Source organism: Eptatretus burgeri, chromosome 4 (assembly GCF_056783735.1).
Source record: "Eptatretus burgeri isolate ZD-2024b chromosome 4, Ebu_testis_v1, whole genome shotgun sequence".
Lineage (NCBI taxonomy): Eukaryota > Metazoa > Chordata > Myxini > Myxiniformes > Myxinidae > Eptatretus > Eptatretus burgeri.
Genome location: NC_140964.1, coordinates 79,201,434 through 79,226,474, shown reverse-complemented (window position 1 = coordinate 79,226,474; position 25,041 = coordinate 79,201,434). Strand labels below are relative to the sequence as shown.

Here is a 25,041-nt window from a genome sequence, read left to right as displayed (position 1 = left end):
TCCCCAGCACCATAAATTTATTCATGTTAAACTGCAGCTGTCAATCATTTGCTCAATCGAAAAAGGATCTAGACTTTCCTGAATCTGATCACTTCCCTCTCGACTACCTTCCTAACCTCCAAGCTTTGCGTCATGTGCAAATTTAGAAAGCTGACTCTTAACTCCACTGTCCAAATCATTGATATAAACAAGAAAAAGAGCAATCAGATATTGCAGACCTATGCCAGGACTTGTTTTGTGTGGTGTATTTTCTGTGGTGTTTGTGTACTGGTACGTTACGTAATTAATGACTGACAAAACTGGAACTGCCACTTATTACTGCTGGCAGTGATAACCGGGTCGCAAAATGTCCCGCTTTGATGCAACCCTGCTTTGATTGGACACCTGACCCTGACCCATGACATTTATTATTAATATTATTAAATTGAATTCAGAATGGGATTAAAATAAATTCAATTCAAATCAAATAGAAGATCAAATAGCTACAGTCCTGCAATGGAGTCCTCAAAAGGAACCCCAAAAAGCAAAGATGAAGACATCAGGAGAATCTCAATAGGATTTGGGTTTCAGCTGCTCCTCCTCTACCCTCAAACCCATCCAGACACAGCCAAGTGAGCCTTATTAAATATATATATATATATATATATATATATATATATATATATATATATATATATATATATATATATATATCAAAAAGAACCCAGATCAAAAATAAATAAATAATTCTGCCTGCCAGACAGAATCAAAAATTAAATAATTCTGCCTGCCAGACAGACAGAATCAACGTTTCAGGTTGAAATTTAAAACATATATTCCCCATCACCTCCAGATCATAATTGTGAAGTTTCACGTTGATCGATTAAGTAGTTCAAGAGATTTTCACTCAATCCAATGTGGCTGTCAGACCATGTGACCTATCAATTATTTGTCATGAATACTCTGGTAGCACCAAGACTTGGGGAACATTTGCATGGTTTCCCCTCTCTCTGTCCAGCTGTTCTGGATAAGAAGATTTTTAAAATACATTTTAGGGTAAATCCAATATGGCTGCCAAGCCATGTGATCTATGACGTCATATGTGTGAACGGTTTGTTCCTTGTAGATAGGCGGTTATACATGTAAAGTTCCAACTCGATCTGTTCAGCCATTTCAGAGAATAATATTGTTCAAGATTTTTTTTAAACAATATGGCTGTGGAAACGTGATTGATGACATCATCATTTTTTTTTTTTTTTATGTGGACCAATTTATCCTGAGGGCCTAGATGACCCTCAAAAATGTTCATACTGATCGGATGTAGCATTCTATACATGCAATTATGATGTCAAAATGAAGGCACCTTTGACATTAAAAAATCACACATTCCCCAAGAGGAGGACTTGCCATGTGCAAGTTTTAGTTTTTCCTTGGTGAGGTTTTGGAGGTACAGAGGTCCTTTGTTTTTTTTCTTTCTCTTTTCCTTTTTAGCCGCGTTGCATAGCGAACGCTGGCTCTAAGAGAGCTCCGCGTTGTTCTTCTTCTTCTTCTTGTTCTTCTTCTTGCTGTTCTTCTTCTGGTGAAGACAAAACCTTTCTGGGGGTGAGAATAGGGAGTGAAGCAGGCAGGGAGGATACATGGAGGTACCTGATGCCCTGAGGCATCTGATACCCGAAACGCACTTGACGCCCTAAAGGCACCTGATGCCCTGGAGGCACTTGATGCCCTGGAGGCACCCGATGCCCTGGGGCACTTGATGCCCTGAGGGCACCTGATGCTCTGGAGGTACTTGATGCCCTAGAGGCACCCGATGCCCTGGGGCACTTGATGCCCTGGAGGCACTGGATGCTTTGGAAGCTAGCATAGCAAGGAGATTGACTGGTGGAATGACGCGGCTCTTGGACACATTTGTCCTTGTTTCTAACATGGCTGCCATGCCACGTGACCTATGATATCATAATTATCATGAAAACATTCCACATGAGTAGTTGTTCATATGATGAAAATTTTGGCTCGATCCAACAAGCGGTTGTAGAGAAAAACACTCATGTTCTGTGCGGACAAGCAAACAAGGAGACAAACAAACAATCAACAAGAAGACGTGCAGAACACGATACTTGCAATATCCATAAAACAAATTTGACCTCAAACATAATTGGTGGTTGAATTCAATGACCAAATATGCAACTCCTCTTTAAATTTCAAGTCAGTTGGATGAAAATTGACAATTTTAGAAATTCGGCCTCCGTTGACCGTTTGGCCTATGTGGATCTCCAAAATAATTGGTGGTTGAATTCAGTGACCCGATATGCAAATCCTCTTCAAATTTCAAGTGAATTGGATGAAAATGGATGATTTTAGAAATGTCACCTAAGTTTTTTTTTTTTTTGTATACCTTGGCGAGGCTCGTATGGGAGCTAACACACAACGCACAGCAAGGGGGGCATGAGACAAGAGGGGCGGGAGTGGGAAGGACAAAACAGTGGGGAACAGAGACATTCGGAGATCTGTGGAAGGGAGAGGGATGGGATGGGGAACTTGGGGTACGGTACACAAGATGGACATTACAGGGACTTTCAGGAAGGAAAGTAGGGAATTTAAAGGAGATGGGTTAGGAGTGGATTAACGGGGGTAGATTTGGATGGGAGATGATAAGAGGTGGTGGTTTAAAGTTGTTGAACTTGGGCCTATGTTGACCTTTTGGTCGATGTTGACCTCAAAAATAATTCGTTGGTTTAATTCGGTGATCTGAAATATATTATAAATCCTCTTCAAATTTCAAGACAATTGGATGAAAATTGAGGATTTTAGAAATGTGACAAAGTTGTTGACCTTTGGCCTATGTTGACATTTTGGTCGATGTTGATCTCAAAAATAATTTGGTTGGTTTCATTCAGTGACCTGAAATATAAATCCTCTTCAAATTTCAAGTCAATTGGATGAAAATTGAGGATTTTAGAAATTCTACCTTAGTTGTTGACCTTGGGCCTATGTTGACCTTATGGTCTATGTTGACCTCAAAAATAATTGGTGGTTCAATTCAGTGGCCTGATATTGCAACTCCTCTTCAAATTTCAAGCCAATGGGTTGAAAATTGAGGATTTTAGAAATTTGACAAAGTTGTTGACCTTTGGCCTATGTTGACCTTTTGACCTCAAAAACAATAGGTTTCTTGCTTATGCCAAACTCTACCATGTGGTGAAGTGTTATGAAGACCTGTTGGAAGTTGTGACCCGCAGGCGATAAACACGGACGCAATAACAAAATTGATTGACCAATCTACTCGAAGGACGGCAGTCGCCCCGGATCCGGCTTTCAAAGAAGAAGGAGAAGGAGAAGCGCGTTCTGGCAGTCGCACACCAATAGTGTTCGGAAGAAGAGCGAGGCAGAGACTCTAACCTCGAACGGCTCCCCCGCTACCCCTGTTATAATTATTGGGCGAAGGGTGCGGTGATGACCGGAAAGTGACACGCTGTGGCCCGAACCCAATAAACTTGGTTAAATCACCGATTTCGCAAGTAACAAACAACGAGAACATCGCTCGGTAGAGAGAGAGAGGGCACGCACGTCCATCGGGATGAACGGTTTGCGTTGTGTCCGCCACTGATGGAGCCTTGATCTGCGGTCGGGACCCGAAACCGAAACCGAATCGGCTCGTTCTTGTCACCTTCCCGACTCGTCCACCTCGTTTTGTCATCATCAATACACAACTTTTTGAAACACGATGTTATATATCGTTTTCGGCTCCCATCTCTCAAAATGGTGAAGAATCATTCAAGTCCGGTAGTCGTGTACATTGACGGAGTAAATATTGAGAGAAGTGGATAAGATCAGGGCCGCGTATAACCAGGATTGCCCCTGGGATGGGGGAGTCGGGTTGGGAGGGAAGGGGTAGGGGTGGCTGGGGGAGTATTAGGCCAAAAAAAAAAAATGTTGCATTGGCGTAACCCGCCCGACCCTAAAAATTCCGCCGACCCTACGTTTTTTTTTTGTTTTTTTGCTATCGAAAAATTTTTGCCGACCCTATTTTATTGCTATTTTTGTTGTTTTGCTATCGTTTTCAAGTATCTTGTTGATTGCGATCGCAAAAACCCGGAAGTGTTTCGGACAGAACCCGCCGACAAAAAGGGTGGTACTCGAGCCGGGGGAGATTTTGAGAGGGATTTATTAGGGAAAAAAAAAAAAAAAAAAAAAAAAATTAAAGATCCAGACCGACCTACCCTATTTTTCAGTGACCCGTTACGCCAATGCAACATTTTTTTTTTTTGGCCTTACGCTGTTGTCGAAGGGAGCGGAAATCACTTTGAATTGAGTGTGCGAGTGTGCTCCTGGACAATCGAGAAGGAGGATGGGGATTGGGGAGGGATAACATTGAGATAATAACAGCTGGGATGGTAAAATGTGCCAAGAAAGAGAAAAACAAAAGGGCATTTAAGTTTCGTCACGATCCAGAGTCGAGCTGCCTTCGTAACCCTAGTAACATCGTAACCAATCGACGGACGTCGATATATACCCCCTAGTAACACTCAGACCAATCAGAGACGAGGATACGGAAACTGTGGCGTTGTCACGCCCACGTGATATAAAAGTTGCTCAATGATTGGCCCACTCGTTTAGCTGATGTAACGAACATCCCGATGAATGAAGCCAGTACACTGGAGCAGTTTTAAAGGTTCAATCATTTTATATTCTGGACCCGGAGCTCCTTGGACGCAATTGCGTGCACCGCATACGTGTATCCATTAAAAGGTTACTCTGTTCATTACAAAGATCGTCGCTTTGCTTTTGCATCTGGTGAGAATGGCGTGCAGGGTCTGAGGCTGAACTATAAATAGTGGGAAATGGAGGAAAGTGGAGGGAAATGTTGGGGGTTCGTGGGGGTTTTGGGGGGTTCTGGGGTCTTACATCGGACTTCTGCATGCAGTAAGTATATTTTATCCCATTGGATCAGCAGAACAGCTTTTTGAAGGGGAATAATGAAATGAAAGTGGATTGTTATACAATCTGCCGGTAGTTATAAACAGTGTATTGTTATACAATCTGCCGGTAGTTATAAACAGTGTATTGTTATACAATCTGCCGGTAGTTATAAACAGTGTATTGTTATACAATCTGCCGGTAGTTATACAGTGTTATGTATTGTTATACAATCTGCCGGTAGTTATACAGTGTTATGTATTGTTATACAATCTGCCGGTAGTTATACAGTGTATTGTTATACAATCTGCCGGTAGTTATAAACAGTGTATTGTTATACAATCTGCCGGTAGTTATACACAGTGTATTGTTATACAATCTGCCGGTAGTTATACACAGTGTATTGTTATGCAATCTGCCGGTAGTTATACACAGTGTTATGTATTGTTATGCAATCTGCCAGTAGTTATACAGTGTATTGTTATGCAATCTACCGGTAGTTATACACAGTGTATTGTGCAATCTGCCGGTAGTTATACACAGTGTATTGTTATGCAATCTACCTGTAGTTATACACAGTGTTATGTATTGTTATGCAATCTGCCAGTAGTTATACAGTGTATTGTTATGCAATCTACCGGTAGTTATACATAGTGTATTGTGCAATCTGCCGGTAGTTATACACAGTGTATTGTTATACAAGCTACCTGTAGTTATACACAGTGTTATGTATTGTTATGCAATCTACCGGTAGTTATACACAGTGTATTGTTATGCAATCTACCTGTAGTTATACACAGTGTTATGTATTGTTTTGCAATCTACCGGTAGTTATACACAGTGTATTGTTATACAATCTATCGGTAGTTATACACAGTGTATTGTTATGCAATCTGCCGGTAGTTATACACAGTGTTATGTATTGTTATGCAATCTGCCAGTAGTTATACAGTGTATTGTTATGCAATCTACCGGTAGTTATACACAGTGTATTGTGCAATCTGCCGGTAGTTGTACACAGTGTATTGTTATGCAATCTACCTGTAGTTATACACAGTGTTATGTATTGTTATGCAATCTACCGGTAGTTATACACAGTGTATTGTTATGCAATCTACCTGTAGTTATACACAGTGTTATGTATTGTTATGCAATCTACCGGTAGTTATACATAGTGTATTGTTATGCAATCTACCTGTAGTTATACACAGTGTTATGTATTGTTATGCAATCTGCCGGTAGTTGTACACAGTGTATTGTTATGCAATCTACCTGTAGTTATACACAGTGTTATGTATTGTTATGCAATCTACCGGTAGTTATACACAGTGTATTGCTATGCAATCTACCGGTAGTTATACAGTGTTATGTATTGTTATGCAATCTGCCAGTAGTTATTATACACAGTGTATTGTTATGCAATCTTGCGGTAGTTATACACAGTGTATTGTGCAATCTGCAGGAAGTTATACAGTGTATTATGCAATCTACCGGTAGTTATACACAGTGTTTTATGTAATTTGCCAGTAGTTATACACAGTGTATTGTTATGCAATCTACCGGTAGTTATACACAGTGTATTGTGCAATCTGCAGGAAGTTATACAGTGTATTATGCAATCTACCGGTAGTTATACAGTGTATTATGCAATCTACCGGTAGTTATACACAGTGTATTGCTATGCAATCTACCGGTAGTTATATACAGTGTATTATGCAATCTACCAGTAGTTATACACAGTGTATTGTGCAATCTGCAGGAAGTTATACAGTGTATTATGCAATCTACCGGTAGTTATACACAGTGTTTTATGTAATTTGCCAGTAGTTATACACAGTGTATTGTTATGCAATCTACCGGTAGTTATACAGTGTATTATGCAATCTACCGGTAGTTATACACAGTGTATTGCTATGCAATCTACCGGTAGTTATATACAGTGTATTATGCAATCTACCAGTAGTTATACACAGTGTATTGTGCAATCTGCAGGAAGTTATACAGTGTATTATGCAATCTACCGGTAGTTATACACAGTGTTTTATGTAATTTGCCAGTAGTTATACACAGTGTATTGTTATGCAATCTACTGGTAGTTATACACAGTGTATTGTGCAATCTGCAGGAAGTTATACAGTGTATTATGCAATCTACTGGTAGTTATACAGTGTATTATGCAATCTACCGGTAGTTATACACAGTGTATTGCTATGCAATCTACCGGTAGTTGTATACAGTGTATTATGCAATCTACCAGTAGTTATACACAGTGTATTGCTATGCTATCTACTGGTAGTTATATACATTGCATTGTTATGCAAGTCACCGATCCACATCGATGTTAAAATGTGTGTGTCAGTGATACTTCTGTAAAATGCAGGCGTGGGTTATTTATTTTAGCCTTATTCATGTGGTATCGTTTATACAATTTGATTTCGGTCATCTCATCTGGATTCTTTTTATGTCGATCCGACGCTCATGTGCTTATCGGTGTTTTCGAGTGGTGGATGTTCCGATGTTGGTGTCGATTTATGATGAGCTCGCAGGATAGCTGAGATGTATAATACACACTCGCCTGTGAGCTGTCTAGCCTGGCCTTCAATATAAAATGTATGTACCATCCCTCAGATGGACGTTAAACTGGTGTCCTGTCTTGTCGGCATCAATTGGTGGACGTTGAAGACCCCACCGTGTACCCTTCACGGAGACGAGGCGAGCTATCGCCACCACCATGAATAAATTCTAAATTCCTGCCCTGCTGCTGGGAAGGCAATGGCAAACCACCCAGTGTTACCCTTGGCAAGAAACTACTTTGGCAGCACCAACGCTCTAACAGCGTATGGCACATCAGAATCAGAATACTGTAAATGTATAATCCACATGTAGTGAGAGGTGCGTATCTCCAAGCTGATGTGACTGAGTACGAATGTGGCGCACTTTGGGAAATTTCCACTCTCGCACGAGGAGCTGAGCGGGGCAGAGCGGGGCAGAGCGGGGCAGAGCGTGGCAGAGCGTGGCTGAGCGGGGCAGAGCGTGGCTGGGCTGGGTGGGGCAGAGCGTGGCTGGGCGGGGCAGAGCGTGGCTGGGCGGGGCAGAGCGTGGCTGGGCGTGGCAGAGCGTGGCAGAGCGTGGCTGAGCGGGGCAGAGCGTGACTGGGCTGGGCGGGGCAGAGCGTGGCTGGGCGGGGCAGAGCGTGGCTGGGCGGGGCAGAGCGTGGCTGAGCGTGGCTGGGCGGGGCAGAGCGTGGCTGGGCGGGGCAGAGCGTGGCTGAGCGTGGCAGAGCGTGGCAGAGCGTGGCTGAGCGGGGCAGAGCGTGGCTGGGCGGGGCAGATTGAGTGACGAACTTTCTGCTATAAGACAAAAGAAGTGTTCAGAGTGTTGGACACCTTTCACTGGCTGACCCTGTGGTTTGCTTCGATAATCGAATATATCATGTGCATCGTGGATGAAGATCGCTTTATCCAGCTTCTGTATTTGGTTTGTGAGATATATTATATTCCTGCTAATATAATCAATCAAACCCCCCTTCTGTTGTCATGGCACCTTAAATATGAATATAATATAATATATATTCCCTTACAAGGAACTTCAATGCAGGAGGAGGCCATTCAGTCCATCAAAGCCTGTGCTGGTATTGCCAACTATAATAACGGTTGTTTGCCCATGCTCTGTAGTTTTAAAGGCTGAACGTTAAGGAAGAAATCAGCACGTACCATTTTAAAGTTTTTGATCTGACTCGGTTGGGCTTTTAACCACAGACCTCACAGACTCGGAGCGGACACTCTAACCATTATGCCACCAGGTCTGGCTTTGAGCTTTTAAAACCGCTGTTTTCCTAATGAGAGTTTTTTTTTCTCCAAGAGAGAGGAATACAAGGGTAACTCAAATGGCACTCCTCCGCCTACCTCCGCCACACAAAACAGTTTACATTTTGCATCCCACTGATAGGCTGGATCTGCATCTGAACCTGAACCAAAATCCAATCAGCTTGTTCTTTACCTCTCCAACCTGTACACCAAGTTTTGGCCGAGTCCTTCCATAACTTTTTGAAATATCGTGCTCCATATCGGTTTTGGTCCTCTCTCAATGGTGAAGAATTATTTCATTAATTCTCGTATCCAGATCTTCACCAAAATCTCATAATTTAATCTTTGTGACATGCCCAACCTGTCCACCAAGTTTTATCGGAATCTGTCAATAACTTTTTGAGATATCCTGCTCACAGACAGACAGACAGACAGACTCTGGTGAAAACATAACCTCTGTCCACCTTCAGTGGCGGTGATAATCATGTCGAGTGGAACTGTTCAAGCCGAGCTTTATTCACACTTCATGGTCATTTGAGTCCAGGGAGCCAGCTCACTTGTCCGATGGTACAGAGGCCTTGTTTACCAAACCAGTTACCTTTGAGCTGTCTAACCTGTGTTTGATTCCTGAACAGACTACAAACCTTCGGATTGGTCCTTTGAAGGCAGGGTGTTGCATCACAAGGTGCTCCGTCCCTGGGATGAACATTAAGCTGGGTGTCCCGTCTGCTAGCATTAGATGGACGTTAAAGATGCCACGGTGCTTACTTCAGAGTAGGTGAGATATCCCCGGTATCCTGAACAAATTACAAATTTGTGCCAAAATCATGTCCATCAGGTCTGGCCATTCTGTTCTGAAGATTGGCCCCAATACAACATGTTCCCCAGCTGAACCCATAAGGCGATAATAATTACCTCTGCCACCGAAGGTGAAGGAGGTTATGTTTTCACCCCTCTGTTTGTTTGTGTGTTTCAGGCTGTTATTGTGGTAGTACTAGTGTAGGTGGTGATGGGAGTAGCGCCAGGCAACTCTGGGTCGTCTAACAGCTGTGGTCAGATGGGCATCGATTGCAGACAATTTTGAAATGTCTTGTATGTAGTTCTCTTACGACCACATTGTACATGTTGTAACAATCATTGTGTGCACACAAACTATGTCCACGACCCCGTGTGAACCTGAGATGAACGGTGAAGTTATTCAAATTTGGCAACCGCAGCAATTGTTTTGCAATAATGTATCAACCTTGGTAAAACCGCTTTTTATTTGGATTGCTACTCTTCAGTTTACCGTTGTTTATTACGAGTGGTAAATTCATAACGATATATTCTCACTACATCTTCAGTCATGTGGTTACTGTAGGAATAGAATCGTTTATTGGACTGGGATTTGATTATGAATGCAGCCAAGCGGTTTCATCATTGCTTCGGGGTGGCTGCACTGCTGATAGTCAGCACCCTTGCTCAAGGCAGGAATTTGGTATTGCAAACAATCGCTACTCTTTGGGAAAGATACCGTGAGATCTTTGATGTCCGTCAAATGCTGGCAGACAGGTCCTCTGGCTTAACGATCTACCCAACAGCCTCTGCACAAACGGATGCAACACTTGGCCTGTGAAACACCAAGGTGAAAATTTATAGGGGGTTTGCAATCAAAAGCACTTGACAGTTGGAATGTGGGAATGCTACCTCAGGGCTATCCTGCCAGCACTATTAAAATTTTTTTTTAATGTTTTAGAATCTTGTTGTGTTAACAAATCTCTTTCCAAGCAGCACCATTACTATGTGTGAAGAGGTCAAGGCTCTGGTGAGGAATGCGGATGCCGTGTGCTTTGATGTGGACAGCACAGTTATCACCACTGAAGGAATCAATGAACTTGCCAAGTTGTGCGGTGTGAGTGAGGCGGTTGCTGTATTGTAAGTACGGTATATCTTGTAACACCATCTTATTGTCATGAGTTCTTTAGCAACAGTGATGCTTCTCGCATCTTACCTCGTCCTCTTGATTGTCATTAAACATTGTATTGAACTTACAATCATATAATCACCTCGTCTGTGGACACACCAGGACAAGGAAGACTATGGGTGGAACCATGTCTTTCTGTGAAGCCCTCAACAATCGGCTGAACCTGATTAGACCCAATCAGCAGCTAGTAGAGCAAGTTGCCAGACAACCTATTCAACTCACGCCTGGCATACGGTACGTAATGTGCGGTCTTGTGCAGTACTTTTGATCATGAAAGAGCGTAACTAAGCAGTGGAAGATTAAAGCTGTGTTCACCCAGATAATCCACAGTAATTCAGCATTACTAATTCCTAAGAATTTTGATCTGTATTCGTTTTTGGCATTCACATGAAGATATTTGATACTTCTGAAAAGTTAATACCGGTCGTTACCGTCGTCATCGCAAGATGGCGTACCGCAGACCTTGCCCTTTAAGAGCGAGTCCCATCCTTTTCCCCTGACCAAGTGTTATGGTTATGTTAACACAGACCTGCTCTGTACGAGTCATTTGAATCCATGGTCCCGGATGGATTAACTCTTCCGTATCTGAGATTAACTGATGTGCGTTCACACAGGCCTCGGCTCTTGAACCTTCGGATTTATTCCGGACTAGCCTTTTTGTGTGAACACAACTTGAGCCAAGTGAGATGACGTTGCACTTTGCAAAGTTAGCAAGGACTTTCCACATGCAATGCTCTTCTGCTGTTTACATAAAATCTTCTCTTCTAAGGAAATTTTGTTTGGAAAAACATTACAATGCCAACCTTTCACATTGAGAGATTTTTTTTTTTGGTGCTTTCACATCTGTTCATCAGAGATTTGGTGAGTTTCCTCCAGCTTCGGGGAGTCCAGGTATTCCTCATCTCTGGAGGTTTCAACCAACTGGTGGACCCTGTGGCCTTGGAGCTGGGAATTCCCCTCGAGAACGTCTACTCCAATCGCCTTTTGTTTGGCAAAGATGGTATGCTTCGGGGAGATCGCTGATACTTAAATAAAAGTGTTAATGTTCAGGTGTACCTTGATACTGATCATGAATCGATGTCTGTGTGTCCAGGAGAATACATAGGGTTTGACAAAAGCCAGTTGACCTCTGATTCAGGTGGAAAGGGGAAGGTAATCTGGCGGCTCAAGGAAACCAGGGAGTTTCACACGGTCATCATGATTGGAGATGGATTCACCGATCTCGAGGCCTGTCCACCTGCCGTAAGCTTGTTTTCAAGCTACTTCATCTCATTTACCTGACCCATTATGGAAGGGATGGGGATAGGCTATTACAATAGCGCTGTGTCAGTGAATGTCTTTACACAGATCTTCTTTAATATAGATGGTTCATTTTCAGATATACTTTAATCTACTGTATATACCCCATTGAGGCTCTGCATTAAATGTTTCGTCTTGTTCAATGTGTAGTGCTGGTGCATATCTTCATCCCTTTAATACTTCCTAATTTATTTTTCCTATTTATCCTTCAACTTTTTTCAAAGTGCCAAGAGTGTTTACGGTTTCTCTGCATGCCTCTTGCAGGATGCCTTCGTGGGGTTTGGTGGCAATGTGATCAGGGCACAGGTAAAAGAGAAGTCCAAATGGTTTGTGACCAGCTTCTCAGAAATCCTTCAGGAGCTTCAGCCATAATATTCTCCTTGATGCCACATCCACATCCATGGAAGAGCAAGGCAGTTATAGAACGCATACCTTTGTCTCCCGAGTTCTCGATTCTAATTTAACTCTCCAAATGCCAATAGCTGACAGATTTAGCCCAAAGTTTTGTTCACAATGAGTCCCTTGATTTGATTGGTGCATTTTGAAATGAGTTTTTGATGCCATTGCTGAATGAACCTGAAAGTGACTGGCCCTCAGAAGGTGAAATGTCTGGAGAATATTTATTCGGTCGAATGAAGAACTAGTTTTGCTGGTGAAGGTTCGTGTCCATCCGCATTGGAGGCAGGCAGAATGATGGATGAAATCAACAGGATGTTGATTGAGGTATGCTAACCGCTGTGGGAATGAGAAACTAAGGTTTTGGTCGTTAATGTTCGTCAGCGCAAAAGAGTAAACTCCCAAAACGTCAGCTTCTCTTCGTCTCCCACGGTGGTTAGTATGCTTTGATCAACGTCCTGCTTATTTCATCCATTATTTCTCGGTCAATGATTGTGCTTGTTAACAAAAATTGTTTTTGCTTTTGCAAAGTTACATTAATTTTTGCTTGAATAGTTTCATGGGGTTGTGCAAAGACAAGTTATTTCTTCTTTTAAAATTGTTTAACTGCTTTTGAAATGTATTTAGGTTGCATAATGATGCCTTAAACTGTTTCATTGCTCAAATTTAACCGACGACCCCACAAGTTCTACATTGCAACAGTTTTCATTAAAAAAAACCTTTTTAAAACCAAATGTTAAACGTATGAAAGCTGAATTTAATTGAAACCATTAATTCTTATTTTAAAAGTTATTTTATGTTTTTTTTTTTTTTTTTTTTGCATCGTGGGAATGCAATTTACAAGCTTCCATCCTTGACTATTTTTAGGGCTGGTAGGATAGTGTAGAGGTTTGTGCACTCCCTTCTGAGCCACCTCTGAGTTCGAATCCAATCCTCCCCCCAATTACAGCAGGCAATACCTTGATGGTATCATACAATTTCTGAGCAAAACTACAAATTACAGATTGCAGCTTTCAAATGAAAATTTGATCTAATGTGGAATTGATCTTTTTTGTTGTTGAGCAAATGTTTTTGTTGTTTAATTTAAATTCAAATTGTTGCAATTTAGATTATGTTCTTATTAACTTGATCATTAACAATGTTTACATGTCAAAAATCACTGTTCAATGAGAGAACAGGAATCGTCTTACCGTTCTCATTGTGGGAATGTTGATTAGAGTTACTGAATTGTACTAACGCTCGCTCTGGGTTCGTTTATGGGGTAAACTTGTGTGCTATTCCATTCAAATTTCAATGGCACACATCACAGTGAAATAAACACTTTATTTTAGAGTTCATAACAGAGTTTAAGAAATGTATAATTGATGCAAAGCACATTAACTGTCAGTGAGAATCTGATCGTTGCTAAAATCCAAAACATCTTTGATATGATGTATGAGAATTATCTGTTTGGAACAAAGCATTTTACCAGTAATTATAATGATTGTTTGAATAGATAGCTGTGAGAGAGTTATAACTGAAGAAAGTGTTAAACTCTAGAAGTTTTTTTTTTTTAAACAAGAGTGCTTATTGTTACTTGAAACCTTTAAATGTAATTACTTGCAACTTCTCATGATGTGCTTTTGTGTATGCATTGCTTTATAAAATCTTGGCTTTTGATGAGTCATTATTAAATCTTTCACTATCCATGGCAATGTCTGCAGCACATCATTCAGCCTAAAATGCCATTATATTGTTGCAGCCATGGGTCCGTTCCGATTGCCCGGTTTGGGTCATGACAAAGCAACCGCAACCACAAGCTAAGTTTATGGCCCCGAATAAGTTCCCAGGCCTATTTGCCAAGTTACACTGCTCGTAGGGCTGCATAATTAACCGGCTGCTATGGTGATAGACGCCTGTGCTTCTTATCAATTTGGATAAGCAAACCGTGAGGTCATGTGTCACAGTCTAAAGTGGTTTGAACCGCACCCCAATGACTGCAACCAGCCTAAATCATCAAACGAAGCAACCAGGACAAGTGGCATTCACTCTGAGACCAGGTATATTTATTAACTCGCAAATGGCATGGGGGAGGAAACAAGAAGGAAGCAATGCACAAAAGTAAATGATACAGCCAACGATAAAATAACCCCTTAACCACTACAATACACACCCACAATGCCAACAAACAAACGGGATTCCTTAATGATTATAACTTAATCTGTGCCGATCAGACACACACCACAGGAGATGAACATAGAGGTATAACAAAGACAAAGATTGTCAGGCAGAGCGTGGCAAGATTCCAGTCCCAGAGGGAGCTGCACGATTGTCCCATGCCGCTGGTTGAGGAGAGTGAGAAAGACGTGGCTCGTTTAGCAGGGTGTGATGCAACCGTTTTCTCCAACAGGCTTTTGGCACAGTGAGCAGTGCCAGGAACAAGGCAAACTCCACTTTTTCGCGGTGAAATTGCCTTTTTAGCATTTTGGGCATGTGTGTTTTTGATGAGGCCCATGCCCCTCCCCTCTTACTTGACATTGGTCTTCGATCGGCTTGGTGAGTGGGGTGACTCGGCCATAACGACAGCACCTCGAGCTCTCTCAGTTCAATCAACCGTCGTTGATGGCGCTCATCTCGTTCTCCCACCAAAGCAAGGCCCAGCGAGCACTTTAAAGAAGAACATTTATTTAGACAGATAACAGAGGATGTTGTTTCGTATGCAGCCTGTGGCTACTCGTTGCATCATTTTTTTGGAAGTGTGGCTGTGCCGCTGATGCAGTGCCCCTGTTATCAATAAGCTGGTACTCATGTTGCCGACCTCGGAAGGATGACAGGCTGAGTCAACCCACCTGGTGTTATTTCAATGGCCCGACAGGGACTCAAACTCAAGACCTTAAGATTTTAAGCCAGCCACCTTAACCATTAAGCCAACACCAGGCTTAACAGAGAATAGAAACATTAAATAAATGGGGTCAAATGGTGATCTGAACAGACATGAGGGAAGGTTCACAATGCCTTTCTAAATGTAATGGCGATGCATATCTGAGATCTCATTTCATTACTTTACGCTTATCTAAAACACGTAATAAGAATTAACTAGATACACTTAAGCATCTATTAACCCCAAGGAGTCATTTCCACAACACTACCCCATCTTCCTCCTTCAGACTCTGAGTCTGCTCACAGAAGAGGGAGCAATGCTGGGAATGACCACTTATATTGCAAGACAACTCTCCACCCTAGTCTGGAATCCCTCATGTGTAACGAAATCAACCAGTATGCAACACTAGTCAAGTGTCGATCCACTAAAGCTACTGAGTACTCACTCATCCAATAAGCACATTTCCAAACAGCACTAAATTTGGATGCAATTTCAAAAGGTGTGGTTGGGAGAGTGTGGATGCACCAGGAGGGTCTTTTCTTTTTTTCTAAAGAGTCTATGAAGTCTCTTACCCCTTACCAACGTTGTCTATCAGAGTCCTGAGTCTCGGCACAACAAGTGTCTTCGGTGACTGCAGGGTCTTTCAGCAACCGGTATTTACCCTGGCTTATTTGGCCTCTCCACACTGGTGATCCACAATAAAGGGTCTTCTTGGCCCATGTAGCCCACAGGTCAGGTCAGACCTTACCTGTCAGGTCAGATTAGATCTGTAACATGCGACAGATACCATGTAAACCTGTACCAACATGTTTCATGGTCGGGTTGTCGGCGATTAAACCGTCTCCCCCACCAAGATTCTTGGAAAGGAGGGTATATGATATGGACACCCAGCAGGATTAAAAACAAAACCTTTCAAAGGGTGGAGGAGCTCCTTGTGAGTCAACGGCCATCCATATCTAGTGCCCAACTGTGTCTGCAGACGTCCTCCTGCAGTTGGGTTACTTTTTATAAGGTTGGTGGCAGGATTTGCACTCTGGCCACCCTAAACTTCGTTCCACAAAACATACGAAAAGCACAAAAAAAATCTGAAAACTCACTCCGTGGGAGTACGTCCTATGCACTATGCAGCTGCCCTTAGCAGGGCAGCTCACCGGATGACGGGATTGGGGCAAAGCCTTCGGGACCCCAAATCTTTGATGATAGGAGGGAAACCATGGGGTAACCTTCCCAGGTCAGATTGTGGTAGTGTGTGTCGGGGTGGTGCTAAGGTGTCGTCCATCAGACAGCGGTCTGCTTGGGTTAACCTGAGGCCTTCCTTTCGGGTGGGTGCTGGGAATATACTGTCCTTAAAAGAGGATGATCGCCTGTCTCTGTTATCATCTGAGCTCAAACATTTGGACATCGGTATTGCAGCACTCTCTGAGGTTCGGAGACCGGTTTGTGGCGAGATCACGGTGGGTGGTTACATCTACTATTGGTCTGGTCACTCTGATGGTTACCATGCCCAAGGAGTTGCTGTAGCTGTGTCCCATAAGCTGACTACATTGATATATGTAGTATATGTATATGCTCCGACTGAGATGAGTGACTTCAACGTGAAGGACACATTCTATTCCACGCTCGAGCCTGTGGTTGATCAGTGCCCCAGGCAAGATACTCTTTTTCTACCGGAGTGCTCAGTTCCTCAAGACTGACCACAGGCTTGTTGTAGCAACTCTGAAGTTGCAGCTTAAATCCGGGAGAATGATACCATCCAAGCCTTGGCTGATGTTGGCAAGCTCGAGGATGAGAGGGGAGCTGAGGAGTTTGCAAACAGGTTGAGTGGAGATTTTGGGGGTCAGGGTGCTTTGGGGGATCCTGAAGAGTTGTGGAGTGCCTTCAAGACCACCGTCCTTGATGTTACCGGTGGATATCTTGGAACTCACCGCAGGGCGAAGAAGAATTTTGTCTCTCAAGGGACACTGGATACCATTGACCAGAGTCGCAGGGCCAGGCTGAATGGCAGAGCTGAGCTGTTCAGGGAGCTGAGGCGTAAAACTGTAGTGCACTGAGGGTGGACAAGGAGGCCTATGTGCGAGGAATCTGTGAGGGGGTAGAGCATCACCTGTGCTCAAGTGATTCTCGTCTTGTTTACAGGGGAATTCACGTATTTCGTTCCTCCAAAGCCCTTCCCTCGGTGTACTGCAGTTGGAGCAGAGGGTTGTGGGCTCTTGACAGAGGAGTCTGAAGTGAAGGCTCACTGGGCCAGTTACTTTGAGCGGCTGTACCAGGCTGATCCACCAGCTGTCGAGTTGGATGTCAGAGGTGTTACTGTCCCGATTGCTGGCCCTCCTGTGGTCCACCTTCATTTGTGTGGTCTACCTTCGTTTGTGGAAACACAGAATGTGGTGAACCAGTTGAAATGGCGGTAAAGCTTCTGGGATCTGTGGCATCCATGCTGAACTTCTCAAGGCTGGTGGAAATGCTGCACTCGTGTCATTGCATGCAGTTCTGTGCTCTGCCTGGAACACAGGCATCACCTCAACTGACTGGAAGAGGGGCCTTGTTGTCCCTCTCTGCAAAGCGTTTGATTCAGTGAATCGGGGTGCCTTCTGGAGGATTCTTGGTCTTCGTGGAGTGCCACCAAAACTGATCAATGTTATGTCTGAATGATACTCTGGTACTGAGAGTGCTGTGAGATGTGATACCATCTCTGACTTATTTCCAGTTGTTACTGGAGTTTGTCAGGGGTGTGTACTGCCCCCTACACGTTTCAGCACTTGTATGGACTGGATGTTGGGGATGATGTATGAGAGATCAAGTTGCGGTGCATCGTTTGGAAATTTCAAGATCTCTGACTGATTTCGCAGATGATGCAGTCATCTTTCCGGAGACTCTAGATATCCTTTTGGGGGACCCTCGCGGTGCTGAATGAGGATTCTGAGCCGCTCGGATTACGGGTTTCCTGGATCAAAACTAAGATCCAGGCTTTCAATGACATCTTGGATGCTACTATCCTGTTTGTGGCAAGGATGTTGAAGTCACGGAAAGGCTCACTTACCTTGGCAGTTATATTCATGTTTATGCTGGCTGTGAGCCAGAGGTCAACAAACGTCTGGGTCGGGCCTGGGGAGTCATGGATTCACTGGATCATGGGGTGTGGCGCTGTCGTTACCTGTGCGGGAGGACGGAAGTCCAAGAGTAGGGTAAGAATACTGATTCTGGCTCACTTTTCCCCATGTAAATGAATGGGGGATTTTCAGCGATGAAATTTTTCCTTTTTTTTCCCTAAAAAATAAATCCCCTTTTTAGCCCAAGGTATATTTATTTGTCTCCCCTTTTAACCAAGGGGCTCTCTATTCAAATAACCTATGCAACAAGATAAAGATTTGTTCAAGTAGTAAAGTCGTAATGTGATTTGTTAAAGGTGATTCTAAAGAAATATCTGAAACGTCTAAGCCTCGGGACACTCTTTATCAAATAACCGATGCATATTGTTTAGCTCACTCATTGAACCTATAAACATTTGTTCATTCTCAAATTCCTTCAATAGTTTAATTTTCTTTGCACAATAATCCCCATCTAAAATATTGAAAAACAAAACATTTGAATCTTTATATTTTTTAAGATACCCCTTTTGTGCCATTACGAAATGATAAACTTCTCTTAATGATCTCATCTGGCCACCGCCTGAGTTGCAAATCATTTTTGTGCATAAACCACGCCATAAAAAAGTTTTGTTTCAAATGTTTTCAGTTCGTGCCATGAAAATGAGGAAGTGTTTTTTTGACACGGTCGTGCTGTGAAAATGAGGAAGTGTTTTTGGACAGTCATGCTGTGAAAAAATAGGAACTATTCTGTGAGACAAGGCCTCGTGTTTATATTTTATCTCAGAACACGAACAGGCTTTTAAACATAAGTTTAATCAAAATCATTTTAGGGCATTTTAAGTATGTTTTAAAAATGATTCATACAATTTGAGAATATATCGCCCAGTTATTTTCCAAGCTGTCTCGCCCGAAGCGTCATTTCCTGTGGCCACACCCAATGATTAAGCAATCTCCTCATCGTTGCCTTATAAGTGATTCGCCAGACAAAGTTTCTGCCAGACGGGATTTTCATTTTTACAACTGAGACATGAGCGATCTTTCTTCTGCGAACAAAACAGCTCAACACAAAGTTGGTAAGCTTGTGTATGGGTTCCTCTTTGAACGATGAAGCAATTGATTATAAATTAAATCGTGATAATTCTGATATTTTTTTTTTCTTGGCAGGTCCTTGGAAGAAGAGCAGTTTACATATCACGACGAGGTGCATGAAATTAATGCTCTTATTGAAGAGGTCAATCATCTTAGAAGAGAATTGAAAAACATTTTTAATGACTGACACGACGTCTTATCACGGCCTCTGATCTTTTTGTCATCTTGTACCAATGGTAAAAAAAAACTGAGACATGGACTCGCTCTCTTCCGATGAAGATAACAGCTCACTACAAAGTTGGTAAGTTTGTGTATGGTTTCCTCTTTGAACGATGAAGCAATTGATTATATATTAAATCGTTATAATGCGAAAATATATATTTTTTCCTGGCAGGTCCTTGGAAGAAGTGGAGTTTACATATCACGATGAGGTGCATCAAATGAATGCTCTTATTGAAGAGGTCAATGATTTTAGAAGAGAATTGAAAAACATTTATAATGACTGGTACGAAGTCTTATCACGGCCTCTGATCTCGAATGAATTAAACCAATGGTGAGACACGTGTGTGTGTGTGTGCGTGCGTGCGTGCGTGCGTGCGTGTGTGTGTCTCTTTCCCTTTCTGTTTGTCTCTCTCTCTATCTCTCCCTGTCTGTCTCTTTGTATCTCCCTCTGTCTGTCTTTCTACCTACCTCTCTCTCTGTCTGTCTCTCCATCTATACCCTTGACTCATTATTTTTTTTTTTTTCAGCTCGATCACACAACATAAGCTGTTGAAGCAATCTGGTACAACACATGATTTTCTGGAGGTAAATGTTTCTGAATTATTATTTAGTTATTTGTTTATTTATTCTTTTATCAATATCACTCTCTCTTTGGAATGTCGCCTTATGTTGGTTGCATCATTAGTTTGGACGCGGTTTTGCCAGTACACTGGAATTCATTTTATTGGCCTTGGGAAGGATGACGGGCTGAGTCGGCCTCCTGGTGCGTTAATTCAGTGGTCAACGAGGCTTGAACTTAGAACCAACACCAGGCTTACTCATACTACCATGTAATTATCTTTATAAAACCTAATTATTATCCACTTTTTGTTTCAAAACAGAATATGGTGTCTGAGTTTTGAAATCACAAGACATCTGAAGAAGATTGCTGGGAAAGATTATACATTCTCGCAAATGAATATTTAATATTTTCAATTTTGATTAATTATATTTGTTTTGTTTACAATTACTTGATTTTGAATTTCAAAAAAAGAATCAAGACATGAAGGAGAGGGAGGGAGGGTGGGTGGGGGGGGGTAGGTGCGCTCCCCCAACGACCCATCACCCCCTCATCCCACCCCTCCCCTCCCCATGTGTGTGTGGGGAAGGGTGGGGGTGGGATGAGGGAGGTGGTGGGTCAAAGGTGGAGGCGCACGGGGGGGAGGAGGGGGGTGGGGCTTGTGTGGGAGGGGCTTGTGTGGGTGGGGTTTATGGGGGCGTGTGTGGGCGGGGCTTGTGTGGGTGGGGTTTATGTGGGCGGGGCTTCGGTGGGGCTTGTGTGGGTGGGGTTTATGTGGGTGGGGCTTGTGTGGGCGGGGTGTGTGTGGGCGAGGCTTGTGGGAGGGCGTTTATGTGGGTGGGGCTTGTGTGGGCGGGGCTTCGGTGGTGTTTATGTGGGTGGGCTTTGGTGAGGTTTGTGTGGGCAGGGTTTATGTGGGTGGAGCTTGTGTGGGAGGGGTTTATGTGGGCAGGGTTTATGTGGGCAGGGTTTATGTGGGCGGGGCTTTGGTGGGGCTTATGTGGGAGGGGTGAATGTGGATGAGGCTTGTGTGGATCAATGGATGGGTGGAGAGATGGGTGGATGGGTGGATGGGTGGAGCTTGTGTGGATGGGTGGATAATTTTTTAATTAAATAAACATGTTGTGTGTGGGGAACTAATTAACTAATCACTAATTATGTGAATATGATGAATATGGGTGGAGCTTGTGTGGGATTTGAGTGTGTGGAGCTTGTGTGGGGTGGGGTTTTTGTGTGGAGCTTGTGCGGGGTTTGTGTGTGGTGGGGTTTGTGTGGGGTGGGGTTTGTGTGGAGCTTGTGTGGGGTGGGGTTTATGTGGGTGGGTTTTGTGTGGGCGGAGTCAAAAAGGGGCGGAGTCAAAAAATTTCAATTTATCTTTGTCTTTTGCAATTCCTGTGAATAAAATGAACCTAAAATCTCTTCCCCTTCCAAATCATATATCTTATAAGTCCAAGGAACCGTATCTATTACATCAACAATTTAAAAAAAGTTAGTTCGTCCATCGTTTAGTATAACCCTTTTCAAAATGAGATTTCCACCTATATATTCTTACGATATCACCAACTTTGAACTTAGGTTTTCTGACATTAATCTCTTTTTCATATTTTAATTTTGTAAATGTTTCTGATGGTTTCATATTTGTTGACGTGTGAACCGTGTCATTATACTTATCCACAATATCCTGAATAAAAGATGACCATTGTTGTGAACCGAGTTGTGTGAATTTTTTATATAGTCTCTCTTTTAAGGTACGATTAAAACGTTCAACAACAACTGCCTTCCCTTCATTAAAGGTACTGTATAATGTAATACTGTTATTTTTTAGAAAATTCATAAATGTCTTGTTATAAAACTCTCTACCCTCATCAGTCCACAATTTTTTAGGTTTTCTCTTACTTTTATTAAATATCTGTTGAAAGGCTAACATAAGAGTATTACCTGTTTTGTTTTTTAATGGTACAACCCATGCGTATCTACTCCTCAAATCAATAACGATTAAAGCATACTTGTACCCCTTACCATTATTGAGTTCAATCAAATCAGCAGACCAGATATAATCTACTTCCTTGGAATAAACTTTCCTTCTCTGAAACTTTGTGAATATTGGTTTATGTAATTCATCAGCTAATTGCTCTTCAATCTTAATGACATCATTAGAGCTTACAAGTTTTTTGAATTTCCAAGTCCAAGTTTCAATTTAGCACTGATCATCTTCTTCACGATGAACCTATCAACTTTTTCTCTCAAGGTTGGATTTTGTATCAGAGACAAATTATACAACATTTCTCTATCGGCTTCATGCTTTTCTTCCAACGTTGTGGTATTCCCATAATCAATATCGTGTCTCATGCACACTTCATCAACTCTATTGATGGGTTTGCTCCATGATTTAGGATTGTCTGCCTCATCTAATCTTTTATCCAAGTTTGTGCCTGGACCACAGAAGAATACCCTGGTAGATGTAATTCCCCTGGTATTCCAGCAGTTGTAAATTTACTTCCTGATAAAAACTTTTGTATATCTCCTCCTAGTTTGTGTTTGGAGATAAATTGATTTTTTTTGAACCACACACCGAACATATACCTTTTTGTATAACCCTGTTATTTTTACTTTTAATATATGAAATATTTTTAGTATTAGTTTTCTTTTTACATTTGAGACAATAATTCATTTATATATGAGAAAAATTCCTGCAGAGTGCAAAAACATTTTTAATTTCCAACATGCACATTTGAATCTTAATTTTTAAAACATAAAGAATCCTTAGAAATGCCTTCACTCTCTCCTCCATTTATTTAAGAAAAAAAAAAATGAAAAACTTGAATTAAAATCCATATCTTGTCGATGTCAATAGTCTTGTCGAAAGTATTGCAAATAGACTTGTCAATTCTTTGTTTTCCTCCTCTATCGGTGGGTTGAGTTATTTTCTTTAATACCCCTAATCTTTTTTTAATCTCACTGGTTTCTGTATTTTGATATTTATTCATTCTCTCTCTTTCCTCCCTCTCCTCCCTCTCTCTCTCTTCTCTCTTTCCTCCCTCTCTCTCTTCTCTCTCTTCTCCCTTTCCTCCCTCTCTCTCTTCTCCCTCTCCTCCCTCTCTCTCTTCTCTCTTTCCTCCCTCTCTCTTCTCTCTCTCTCTCTCTTCTCCCTCTCCTCCTTCTCTCTCTTCTCTTTTTCCTCCTTCTCTTTCTTCTCCCCCTCCTCCTTCTCTCTCTTCTCCTTTTCCTCCTCTTCCCTCTCTTCTTCAACTCCTTCCTCATCCCTTATTATCCTTGAATCGCTTACACCCCATAGAATATCATACATATATTCATCAGGATTTCTTGTTATTCCTGTATCCAAAATAATTTTTTTTACAACAGGAAACCAATAAAATTTCTTTTGAATTTATAAAAGAGCCTTACCTTTTCTTAACTTCATAATTTTTTCATTATTTAACATTCTAATTAAATCTAAAGTTGTCGGTTTATCAACATCAGCATAATGCCAATCTTTTATTGAAAATACCTCATTCTTATGTTGTAGAACATATTTATTAAAATACCGAATACCCTTTTATTGAAGGTATGCTTGGACACAGAAATGATAATTTTCTTAAAGCCTTCTTGCTGTCATTTATGTATTAGAAATATATGTTAGAATAATATTATGGCACGAAACACCTCCCCATCTTCCCATAGTTAAATCATTTTGTATTTCCTTACTTATTATATATAATCCTGTTTTTTCTTTTTTCATGATATAAACAAGGGCAAAACCATTATTATATTTACCCTTATTAAATTCTTTTATTTGTTGTTTACTAATTGTGGCCCCACAAAACTCATTCTCGATACCAAGTGGATAATATTCTTCCTTACGAGACTGATTTAATTGTTCCAGGTCTTCGAGGTTAATTTTAAATGACCAATTATACCCTAAATCATTCATATCATACCCCCATTCTTCCATTCTCATACAAACGATACGCCCTTCTTTATAAAAATTTATTTTAATTCGAACTGTGAATTCTGTCTGACCTGGAGATAATATCAACACTTCTGTATCTTTGGAATACATGGCCGTTTTATTTAAGGATATATATTGTGATAAATCGCTTAATCTCACCAAGTCATTCGCGTCAGTCGGACTTGGATAATTTTTTAATTTATAAGCATTTTTCATGTTAATATTTTTGGTTATATTATATTTATGCCGTTCAACCTGTGCCTTTGTGTAATAATTTGATAAATCAATATCCAGTTCTTGGGATACACCAAAGATAGAACCATCTTTACCAACATAAGTCATTTATATTAGATTAAAAATATCATAAATTTTTATATTTTTGTTGAGTTGAAATAACACATACAGACATAATTGACCACAACACTTGGAATTTAATTCTTGGACTTGAAATGTTTGATAAACACCATTCTGTAAGAATTTTATGACTTCAACAGGTGGTGGAAAACCAAAACTATCAAAATAATATTTGTTGACTATTAAAAATACAAACCCAATGAGAACCGTTCCCATTATTATCTTCTAAGTTCATAATAATATTCTTTGTATGTTTCGGCACGTTTGTTAATTCATCTCTCATACAAATAACCACATTATGAATTTTTAATTTCTTACAATATTTGACAAGTTGTAAATTTGATGTTGTATTCTTTCCAAATTCTTTAAACCACTCATCAATGCTCATTTATTTATTAGAAAGATATAATCCATCACCTCTTTTCGTTAATTTTACACCTGCTTGTGCAATAGAAGAAAGCATATCTCCAACTAACAATCTCGCTTTATCAGGCAGACCTTCAAGTTTTTCAGCAAAATCTACAATTACACCACTTCCACTAATTTGTTTCTCCAACTC

At 41.4% G+C, this 25,041-nt stretch overlaps 2 protein-coding genes and 1 long non-coding RNA gene across 5 annotated transcripts in view; 2 read left to right on the top strand and 1 right to left on the bottom strand.

The window, feature by feature from the left end:
* The first annotated feature begins 4,569 nt into the window (after window positions 1-4,569).
* PSPH (phosphoserine phosphatase) lies at window positions 4,570-14,050 on the top strand. Of its 3 annotated transcripts, none has more exons than XM_085878889.1 (6): window positions 4,570-4,773; window positions 10,473-10,616; window positions 10,768-10,899; window positions 11,520-11,665; window positions 11,759-11,907; window positions 12,229-14,050. In XM_085878889.1, the coding sequence occupies exons 2-6, from the start codon at window positions 10,483-10,485 to the stop codon at window positions 12,334-12,336; spliced, it is 669 nt and encodes a 222-aa protein (XP_085735015.1). In that variant the 5' UTR covers window positions 4,570-4,773; window positions 10,473-10,482; the 3' UTR covers window positions 12,337-14,050. The 3 variants fall into 3 exon arrangements, with proteins under 3 accessions (XP_085735015.1, XP_085735013.1, XP_085735014.1); XM_085878887.1 differs by lacking the exon at window positions 4,570-4,773 and adding an exon at window positions 4,784-4,902; XM_085878888.1 differs by lacking the exon at window positions 4,570-4,773 and adding an exon at window positions 8,236-8,373.
* Window positions 14,051-14,289: 239 nt separating this feature from the next.
* LOC147028470 (uncharacterized) lies at window positions 14,290-20,795 on the top strand. The gene is made up of 4 exons (XR_015057580.1): window positions 14,290-19,699; window positions 19,793-19,951; window positions 20,148-20,205; window positions 20,502-20,795. It is a non-coding gene; the product is annotated as an uncharacterized LOC147028470 (long non-coding RNA).
* CFAP119 (cilia and flagella associated protein 119) overlaps window positions 14,977-25,041 on the bottom strand; it is a 52,013-nt gene continuing 41,948 nt past the window's right edge. Inside the window, exon 4 of the transcript XR_015057579.1 lies at window positions 14,977-15,006. The gene's annotated coding sequence lies outside the window, so the exon portion shown is untranslated. The remainder of the gene's footprint in view (window positions 15,007-25,041) is intronic.